We start from the raw sequence: 10,476 nt of genomic DNA on the forward strand, positions 1-10,476 counted from the left end.
TAAAACGGATATCTGTCATCAAATGTTTGATAGTTTAATGCCCTAGGTTTCCTCTTTATTCTACTCAGCCATATGTTTATGTTTACTTGGCGAACAAAAGAACAAAAAGGATATATTGAGGTATTTATAGCAGTGGAGCAAGCAGTTTATATTCTTCAACAAAATGAGTCTGGATTACATGAAATGTGACCGCAGGCAATATAGGGACAAATAAAAGCAACATCAACAACAAAAAGCTGCTGTAATGGGTAATGGATATGCAGAAAATGTCCATTTATCCATCTTTTCAACTCCTTTACCCCACTGAGAGTAGCGGGGTGCTGGAGCCGAACTTATGAAGCCATGAAAAGGTCACCAGTCTATCGAAGGGCAAACACAGAGAAACTACTACATCGAGTCATAAAATGGAAAAATTCTATGCATAATTTAAAGTCACCATTTGGCCAGAAATGCAAGTTTGTGGACTCTGAGAGGAAACCGAAGAAAACTCACACATGCACAGGATTATTCCTGCTGAGGTAAGGGTGCTTGTTAGAGAAATAAACAACATATTGCTGTGTGCAAAATTTGAAAAATAATCAGGTTCTTTTGGAATTAGCCTACAAACTCATTTCCTGTAGTTGTATTTCTATATTATATCTCCTCATTAGGACTACTCTAGTACTTTAAAGTCATGTGTGGTCTCCAAGTGAGTGCAAATGATTTCCAAGAGCAGAACTGACTTCATCTCCTGTGTGTGTGTGTGTGTGTGTGTGTGTGTGTGTGTGTGTGTGTGTGTGTGTGTGTGTGTGTGTGTGTGTGTGTGTGTGTGTGCGCGCGCCCGCGTCCCACTAATTAATCATATGGGTGTTTTAAAACACTTCTGTATGAGTTATAACAAACTGAAGCTGGCTGGAGTCCGCTTTACACTCCACCTTTCATGATTAAGTGTTTGAATGAAAGAACTCGTGTCATTTTGGTGTGAAAATGAGAGAACAGGGGAAACTTTATGTGTTGCTAATGTAGGTTGAAGCTTTAATTAAAACCATGAGAGGCCAGGGAAGGGAAATGAGAGTGTTTGCAAAGTTTCCATTTGACAGGAGAAGCAATTTTGGTTTCAACTTCAGATTAAAGCAGTGAAGTGTTTTTATATAAAATCCACCGCAGCACCATAATCCAGTACTACCAAGGAGATGGAGGCTTTGATGCCATCTAAAGCAGAGTTTGCCGTTTTATTAAGACTTGTTTAAGGCCCACAAAGCTATCGTGTCAACAACATAAATCACAAGAGGAAAAGCAAAGAGAAAATTACCCTCCACAAAGGCAACATGAGGGCATGTATAAAACTATAAACAAAATCTGGTCACTTTAACGCAAAGTGCTCATGAATGACCTGTGAGAATAAAGATGCCACTAAAATCGTGGAAATATTTCAAACATGCACGCTTCAGTAGGAATTGTGTGAGAGTTCCGAGTGGTATGTCCGGGAAAGCTACGGGTTAATTTAAGACTGGGAGCAAAACCTGTTGTCAATTAGGAGCAGTGAGCGCCACATGTGGGATAGACGCAGCTATCTCCAGAAGGGGCAAAGGGGGCAGAAACCGCAGTGCGCGCAATGGAGACAAGCTGAATAACTGCACACAGTTACTACTTCAAGTTCCGCTGGCTACAACAGGTATTTGCGGACACTAATATGATTTACACGTGGCCTGTTTAAATCTTTTTAACGTTCAGGATTGCAACATGGCACGTGTCTCTGCGATAGTTTTACTCTTTGCCATAAGTATATTTGGCAGTAATAGCGCATCAGAGGTATGCCGGGGTTCCCGTTGCTTTTCTGGACAGGACTGGAGCAGACCGTGCGTCGGAGCGCACTGCGCACAGGGGCGCATGGACACATCAGCGACCCGGCGGCAGTTTCATCACCCTGCACAATCCAGGCAAGGTCAGGTATATACGGGCTACCAACAGGATGGTCATTACAATCAACACCAAGCCCAGAGCGCGCCTTTAACGCCATACACCATCGTCCAGCCTCAGCCCGGCGGTTTTACGCATTCAGTGAGCGCTGATGGCAGCAGGAGGACGAACCCGAGGACCATCACGGCGGAGGTGTTTCATCCCGGCTGTGCTGGCGGTTCCTGTCCCACGACAGTCTCCCACCGCACCGGCGATGACAGTGGAGCGCGAGATTGCAAAGGTCTTGGATGTAAACTGCCTTCTCGGATGCGCCAGAAACACACGTCTTGCGTGGGAGATGCTTGCGGTGCGCACGCGGCGGACGACGGGAGACTGGGCTCTTCCCCTGTTCATGTGACAGACAGGGCTGCACAGTATCTGGATGAACTCCCAGACTTCGGATCGGAACGTGGAGCGTTCATACAGCTGACATGTGACATGAAACCAGGTCAGTTTTGGTGAACTTCAGCCACACCAGAGAGAACAAAATAACCAATTCAAAGCTAATATCAGATCTGTTTTCTTAGGGAACAATGAGGTTCCCTCGGAGGATGCTCTTGTTCTGCAGCTCCAGCTGTCGAAGAGCCAGGAGAGGCTGGTTGAGGCTCTCAGGAGCCAACAGAATGAAGTGAAGGAGCTGCAGAGGCTTCTCAGTGACCAGCAGGGGACGCTGGTTAGCCAGCAGAGAGAGATACTGGAACAGCAGAGGAGGATGTTTGAACAGATGGAGCAAGTAAGTCTGTCCATGTAGTTTGTTTTATGTATTTTTTAAATGCGATATGTACCTGAGGGCAAACCACCAAATCTCCAGGAGCTTCATTTTTATGACTGCTGACCCACCTGCGTTTGATCAAATCCATATGTGGACGAAAATGGTCTTAACTACATGAAAATGGCTTCGGGACACAATATAATCACACAGTTTTTACTGTTCTCTACAATTTTTAATCATTTCTATTTCAAGGTAAAAGCCCAGTACAGCATATTGATGGACGGCATCAAGCAGACATCTTTCCAGAACCTGCAGGGGGAGCTAGACTCCCATATGGAAAACTTGGGTGGGCAGGTCAGAAACAACCAAGCACAACAGGCTCTGTCTCTGCACAAGGTGGACATGGAGGCCAGTGTGATGGAGGTGAGCTAATAGATGAGTTTTTTGTTCAAAATAAGTAGAGTGACAGTCATACCAGTTCTACCTATATCTTGATGTAGAATCACTATTTATACTGATTGTATGTTAAAAAACCTTTAAAGTTTCATTCAAAGTGTAAATGTATTTATTGAAGCTCTATTGGGTAAACATTTTGGTTTCTGATCAACTGAATATCTTAAATAATTGAGACTGTGAACATTACATTAACTTCAAGTTAGGATTAATTGGGATTTACTGTTGGTTTCCTGCAGGCCAGGAGTTGTTAGAATAATTATATGGCAAGTACTGTTTTGATGTATTTACTTAAAAAGTAAAGAATTGCTGCTTCTGAGATGTACTCAAGTATGCAAGTGAAAATTCCCTTTTGACTCAATTGATCTACAAAGTCTTTTTTTTAAAAGCATCCAGAACATTTTTCCAGTACACGTAGTGGTAGATCATTTAGAAAATACTTGTACACACTCGTATTATTAGAATGCTGTATTTTTAAAGGATTAATTATTGATCATTGGACACAGATCATGAATCAGCTATTACTTGTTTTTTGGGAAGGAATCAGAAATATATATATATTTTTATTTTCATGTCTTTGCTCGATGTCCATAACTTGTATCTTTTGCTGCTCCTCTACATGTCGGAATAACGCGCCGGGCTTTCTGTTCAGGTGGGTCAGCCCATGGTGGCCTGCGGCAGCTGTGGCTCTCATCAGTTCTGCGACTTCAGCAGTGGTCATCCTCAGTGTGAGAAGTGCACCGTCTGCCCCGCTGGTTTCTTCCTGGTCGCTCAGTGTTCAGTCCACGCAGACAGGATCTGCCAGGTCAGCATCGCTGGCCTGTGAGCATGTATTTGTTTGAAAGAGACAGCAGGCCAGTTTTCATCTGTTGTGGATATCCAAAACCTAAAACAGGCAACCTGAAATTAAAATGTGAATCATAACAAATAAGCAGAACACACACAGAATAATACTGAAGCTGACTTGATACATACAAAATGAAACAGTACAAGTAAAGAGAGAAAGTAAAAGTCAACAATCTTAAGCACAAGTCTAAACCAAGTAAATCCATAAACTACCAGAAAGAAGCTGAATAAAGCTTTTCACCCCACATATTAATTCTTACAATGGACAGGTCACATCACAGACAGGATCCATCAGCATATCACACACTCGTAGCACGAGCTTCTCTTGTATAGTAAAAAGCACATAGGGATACTGAAGAGTGATCTTGAAAGCATTATCTTGGAAAAAGACGTAGAAGCATTTACTCATTTCACACTATAAACAATTCTACTTTTCCATGCCAGCCTTGGATATTTCCAGGTAGTTTGTGTCTAAATGGTGAAATTGTTTGTCTTTACAGGACAGAGATGAATGTCTTGAGATTGCTGATTTGTGTGGAGATGAACAGAGGTGTCTAAACACTCCAGGTACACAGGATCTTGATAAATTGTGATATTTTTTTTGAACGTATCATTTATGACTTAAAGCAGCACTTGTAAGATAAATTTGGACAGATTTGAAAACCACAAAGCGTCTTGTATCCCTCTGCTGTGGTGTTAACAGGTGGATTTAGGTGCCAGGGCATGACGGCGCGAGAGGCCAACTCAGGAATGTGCGGCCACGGCTACTTCTTCGACTCAGACATGGAGGAGTGTCAGGCCTGCGCCGAGTGTGACGGAGCACCCGTTTCTTCACCTTGTACCTTTAACATGGACACCGTCTGCTCCGGCCTTCCTGTGGGCGACAGTTTTGGTGAGAGCGCCCTCTCTCTGTCCTGGGCTGCAGATGTGAGTCTGAGGGGAGCAAAAGGCCAGGTTGTGGCTCATGCCTTCCCCAGCGTGCAGCTCCACGTCCAAGGGAGAGCCGACGCCGGCCTGGTGTCTGTTGAGGACGGGCGTCTGGTGCTGAGGCAGCACGGCCTGGTCTGGCTGGACGAGAACCTGTCGGTGAACCATGGCTGCCGCAGCTTCATCCAGCTGTGCCTCCGCGTAAACAGCACAGACGGGTCAGAGGGCCTCGACATCAGTGGCGTTCGGGTTGAACAGCGGGAACAGCGGTCCCTCCAAAGTGTCAGCATCAGCGGCGTGGCAGAAGTCGCCCCGGGTCACATCATATCTCTCCTGCTTCGGAGTGCTAACAACCACTGTAATCAAAGTGGCGAAGGTTTGAAGTTGTACGACTCGTCCGCGGCTCCGCTCAGCCTCCTCTGGCTCTCCCATGACACTGGGGCTGTTGCCATGACAGCGCAAGCAATAGTCTCTGCACATTACCACACCAACTACCGCCCTGTCTTCCGTACCACCTCCACCTCTGACCCCTACGTGGTGGGACTCACTCACGACGGTCGGGGGGTTCGTTTCACAGAGAGCGGCACCGTGCGGTTTGTATTCCAGCAGGCGTTGTACTCGATGGGTCAGGCGTGTGTGAGCGAGGGCTTCCAGGTGTTGGCGTATCTCAACCACAATGGAACCAGCAAGGAGTTGTTTCGGGCCTTCAAACCGGGCGTCCACTACCGGGACACGTCCATATTTCTGTCAGGAGCGGCTCAAGTTAGCTCCGGGGACACGCTGGGCTTTGAGATCCTCTCTCCTCCTCAGTGCACCGTACGCTTCTTCGGTGACGAGACGGGCATCAGTATCCTCAGTCTGGTTTGGGTTCCTGCTGCCATTTCTTCTTCGATGTCTGCCTCTGTGGCGCACACCGGCCTGCCCTCAGGAGCCGTGCGAAACAAGCCGCTGTTCTTCCACCAGACCAGCACTCAGGTGTCCCAGATGGGGCTGTTGGGGAAGGGATCCGCAGATCAGAGGCGGGACTTTGTCTTTAAGGAGAACGGTTCAGCCAGTCTGGCTTTGGACCTCAAACTCATTCACTCCTGCAACCTGGTCAAAGTGACTCTGTTCAGGCGAAGTGAACCCGAGGTGTCAGGAGGCGGCCGAGAGGCCGCTGGGCAGCGGCCCGTCCCCGTGGCCCAGCAGGTGGCTGGTCAGATGCCCGACGGGAGCCAGTGGGCCAGTGTGAGTCTGCGGGCGTCCTTCAAGGTTCACAACAGCACAGCGGTTTTCTTCACACTGGACTGTGTGCGTGGACGAATCAACCAGATCAGCCACCAAGCAGGAAGTGGAGTATCAATCCTCTGGGTGGCAGCACAATGAAAGAAAGACTCACACTTTGCTTTATTGTTTCTTTATATAATTTCAAAACCTTGTCTTAAATCATTTATAGGAAGGACTGGCTTTATTAGCTTGTTATATATGAAATATTGTGTGTCCAAAGATTGATACTGTCTGTTTTAATACAACACTTTAGGTGCTAACGTAAACTCAACAATACTTATAAACAATACTCTTCAATTCATGTTTTGTCCATACATACTCTCAGTTATAGTAAAAGCAAGTTAGCCAGTCTTCATTTATGTGCCAAGCTGAACTGTCCAGTGACTGCGACTTCATGTTTAACTAGTTAAAGTTACTTCTTTTCAACAGTAGATTAGTAGCAGTTTGAACTTTGAACTGTACTTCCAGCTGCTTGCTGAATATTTCAAAATATAAATTTTTTTAAAACTCAAACAAGAACCACCTAGCTATCTTTTAAGAAAATATATTATTATACAGTAATCGTATTTATATGATGCAAATAGCAGTACCCCTTCACAGATTCCACCCGTGTAAACATCTTTATTCTCACACTAATTCTTCTTGCTTTTATGCAGCTAGATTTCATGGTTCTCTTTTGCCTGCTTTTTATTTATGTAATTCAATTACTCTGTCGACGTCAAATGGATTTTGACCCGGTTCCTGTTGTGACTGCAGCATTTTCTGCTGACGCTGGTTTTCATTCAAGAGGTGTTTTTAAAGAGCAATGTGTTTCATCTTAGCCAACATTTTCTAATGCGAACATCTCCTGCATGCCTAGTTTAATGACCACGTGGTGCGTATTATGTACTTGAAGCCCGTTAGAAGACCCTATTGAAAGAAATGTGCTGTTTTAAATATTAACACGTGACATTACACAAACTGTTAACCCAAGCAAGACTGTAGTAAAGTGTATATTTGATGTTTGCTGGTAAATCCAATAAAAATGTGTTTGTTTTACTGGATTTTCTTGAAACAGCTTCTGAACTGTTGCTGGTGATGTGGTGTAACATTCGAAAAAGCTATGCAAATGGGTTTTTTTTGTCCCTCTTGGTTCAACAATTCTTTCCCTTCTATAACTCTATTTCATCTGTTGAACAGGGACGTGCAGCCTCTATGGCTAAAAAGACCTGTTTTTGCCCACTTTCCTCCAAATGGAATTCGTCTGGAGCCGCATATTGAAGCATAAAATGAGGTTAAGGTCCTTTAAACTTGAATCAGTTTTGTTATAATGGCTTTTCTGGCATCCATGGAATTTAACTTGAATTGAAAGCCATTGATTTTTTTAATAGTTTCTAGTAATTTAGGTGCTTTTAATAGTTTTTTGCCGTTTAATTTCAGCCATTTAACAGTTTCTGCTCTTTTCGCTGCTCGTTTTGCGTTTTAATGATCAATTAGCTTTTTTGAGCAGGTTTAACTATTTTGGCTGTTTCTTTCAGCCCTTTTCAAGTCATTTTAGCAGGTTTTCTTTTCCTCTTTCAGTTATTTATTTGCCACAGTTACTCCTCGGGCTGCAAGATAAGAGTCTTTTCAATGATGCCTTCTGAGCAACGCAATTAAAGTCATACAAACGATGCATTACTCATAATTCTGTGAAAGTTGCAAAGGGACTGAAGAGCCACGTCTCGAGTGATGAGCAGTTCTCAATGGCAAACTTCAGCTGTTGTTCATTTTGTTATTGATGCTTGGTTGAGATAGCGTGACAGTATTGTGTAGAATTAACAACAAAAGCTATTATCAGAATTTCAGGATTGTAATGAAAGAACTTTTATTTTTTTGTTTTCATGCCTGCAAGCGGGACTTCTGATTTGTCCTCCCTTTTTTCTTCTCTGGTTGTCCCCCTTTTCATTCTTCATTTTAAAGCTGTACTACTAAATGAGTAAAATAGTCTGTTCTTTATCTTATTTAAAATGGTCACCTGACACATTCCTCAGTGTTTGTTCAGGATGAATTTTGTTGTTCTGCTGAACATCAGTCACATTTCAACACACAAGTAAGACCTGGTTTAGAGTTTAGTGGTCAACGTTCAAGGTCATTATAGTGACCCCCACAAAACACTTTACGTGGCTGTAACTCAAGAATTCATGCGCTAATTATGACACAATCTCACACGAATGTGGAGCATGGGAATTCAAGGTGGTTTTGATTTCCCCCCCCTGTCATGAGGCTCTCTGGCGTATTTTTTTCTCTTCTGAATTGTAGGTTTCCACATGAAATTATTCACGTTTAGTCAAAACATAAGCAATTTATCCGATCTATGGATCCATGCCAGCCGCGGTCAAAGACGTGGAAAGTGAATCAAAGATGTTTGCTCTTGGCTGGAGCCACCAGGTGTTTTCAGTTACACATCAAAGAACCAGGGGTTTTCGTCACAAATTTTAACAGTCCAAATTATATTTGCTGGGTCGTTAACCTTCTAATGGCCCTCCTACACACTTTTCCCAATGACCCTCAGTTTCAGAGAACTGCACTGCTTTGGCATGAGATCAAAAAGTACACTACAATCCTGAGCATATGTTCCACGGAAAACCAGTAGACCACTTGATGTTATTATTTCAGGCTTTGAAGTTCTGACCTGCAGGTTACGGTTGTTCCATAGATTATTGAATAAGTCAAGACTCCTGGCGGGATTACTGTCATTAATCTACAGGTTTGTGTCTCCAAGAAAGTGTGTGGAGCCTCAATGTTGTCTAATCCTCTCTTAAAAGTTTCTATTACCACCAAAAACACAGTGAAGGCCATGTAAAGCTCCTCTGTAGTATGCACCGTGTCAAAAACCATAACAGGATACTGAAGATGATGAGCAGACATGGTGTGGTTAGAATAGTAAAAAAAAAACTAAAAATGCATGTCTAGAAACAAATTGAAACCACCTCCAGGCTGATGGGTACCTGGTTGAAAGAGTTACGATGGTCTGACAGAGAAAAAGGTCAGAACTCCACCTTAGAGGCAGAGGCACGTCATCTGGCACTTCTGGGTACCCGGGAACCTCAGCACTCAAGGTAATCGAGTACAGATGGAGGAGAGCTCAAGCTCAGGAGTGCGTCAACTGGATATACAAACGTGTAACTGGGAAATCCATGTGCGGCTAATATCTAGTGCTTCTTAATTCCAGGTTATTTGAATATTCAACAGAAATCTAACAAAATGTCAACAGAACTGGGTAATTACACTTAATGAGATAATTATCTAGGAACTGTAGAGAAGTGTTATACATGGGAAGAGAGTGACAGCAGGATGGGATCTAGTTTCTCCTCAGTCATATTAATTGTGGAAAAAAAGATTGTAAATATACAAATACATATGCACATATATTATAAAAAAATGTCATTTACTCCATTGTTTAATAATCCAAGCATACATTTTTTTTTATGATTTTCACAATAAAATGAGAGATTCATTGCATTGTAATCCCACCACAGTACTTTATTTGTTTTGGTGTATTCTTGGTAAAAAAATTTGGGGGGGAAAAATTACTCAAGACTGATGTCACTGAGTCACTTTCCCTCCGGAAGTGCAGTATTGAGATCAATACATCCATCTTCTATGCCGCTTTATCCTGTGCAAGGTCACTGGAGCTGATCTCAGAGAACTATGTGCAAAGATACAAATCACTACATGCACGGGTCCCGTGAACTGCCGGAGTGGACTGTGACGGGCTGCTGAACTGTTCTACATGTGGCATGCAGACTGCAGATGTACAGGTAGCAAATATATGCAGCACACAGGTGTACTCTAAACTTTACTCTCACCTCTGAAACAACCATGACATTAAGGTCAGTAGATGTAAAGCAACGTACAGAGAATGATTTTTGAAAAGACTTAAGACTGAAACCAAATTGCAGGGAGAGAAAGTGAGAAAAGGGCAGCCCTTTTCACCGATTCATCTGGAAGCAGTTCTCACTTGTTTTGAACTTTTCTTCCCCACAATCCACTTCTAACTCTCCCAGAGGCGTCCCATGGTTTCTGAGCTCTGGATTCAGTCAAAACGATGTGGCGTGGATGCTGCAGGAATCAGCTCCAAACACAAGCTTTTTTAATTGTTACCCAACCAAAGAAATGTCCAGATTTAAGATTTGGGCATTTTTGAAAGGCAATGTAATAAAAATCCATAAATCTTCTTTATTGCTTCATCTAGAAATGTAGGAAGCGCCTAGTCAGGACACACACACACACACACACACACACACACACACACACACACACACACACACACACACACACACACACACACACACACACACACACACACACAC

The 10,476-nt window shown here is 43.3% G+C and overlaps 1 protein-coding gene across 1 annotated transcript; it reads left to right on the forward strand.

The window, feature by feature from the left end:
- The first annotated feature begins 1,514 nt into the window (after positions 1 to 1,514).
- LOC308107323 (uncharacterized protein) lies at positions 1,515 to 7,193 on the forward strand. Its single transcript, XM_080459609.1, has 6 exons — positions 1,515 to 2,386; positions 2,466 to 2,671; positions 2,903 to 3,073; positions 3,756 to 3,908; positions 4,450 to 4,516; positions 4,653 to 7,193. Exons 1-6 carry the CDS (start codon positions 1,723 to 1,725, stop codon positions 6,239 to 6,241), a joined length of 2,850 nt encoding a protein of 949 aa, XP_080315735.1. The 5' UTR covers positions 1,515 to 1,722; the 3' UTR covers positions 6,242 to 7,193.
- Positions 7,194 to 10,476: the final 3,283 nt, after the last annotated feature.

Source organism: Lipophrys pholis (assembly GCF_963383615.2).
Source record: "Lipophrys pholis genome assembly, chromosome: 1".
Classification (NCBI taxonomy): Eukaryota; Metazoa; Chordata; class Actinopteri; order Blenniiformes; family Blenniidae; genus Lipophrys; species Lipophrys pholis.

What these genes read in the sequence shown, in the direction of transcription:
- LOC308107323 (XM_080459609.1), top strand. Translation starts at nt 1,723, where the DNA reads ATGGCACGTGTCTCTGCGATAGTTTTACTCTTTGCCATAAGTATATTT. An exon ending in GACATGTGACATGAAACCAG is followed by an intron (nt 2,387 to 2,465) that starts GTCAGTTTTGGT and finishes CTGTTTTCTTAG; the next exon opens with GGAACAATGAGGTTCCCTCG. An exon ending in GAGGTGTCTAAACACTCCAG is followed by an intron (nt 4,517 to 4,652) that starts GTACACAGGATC and finishes TGGTGTTAACAG; the next exon opens with GTGGATTTAGGTGCCAGGGC.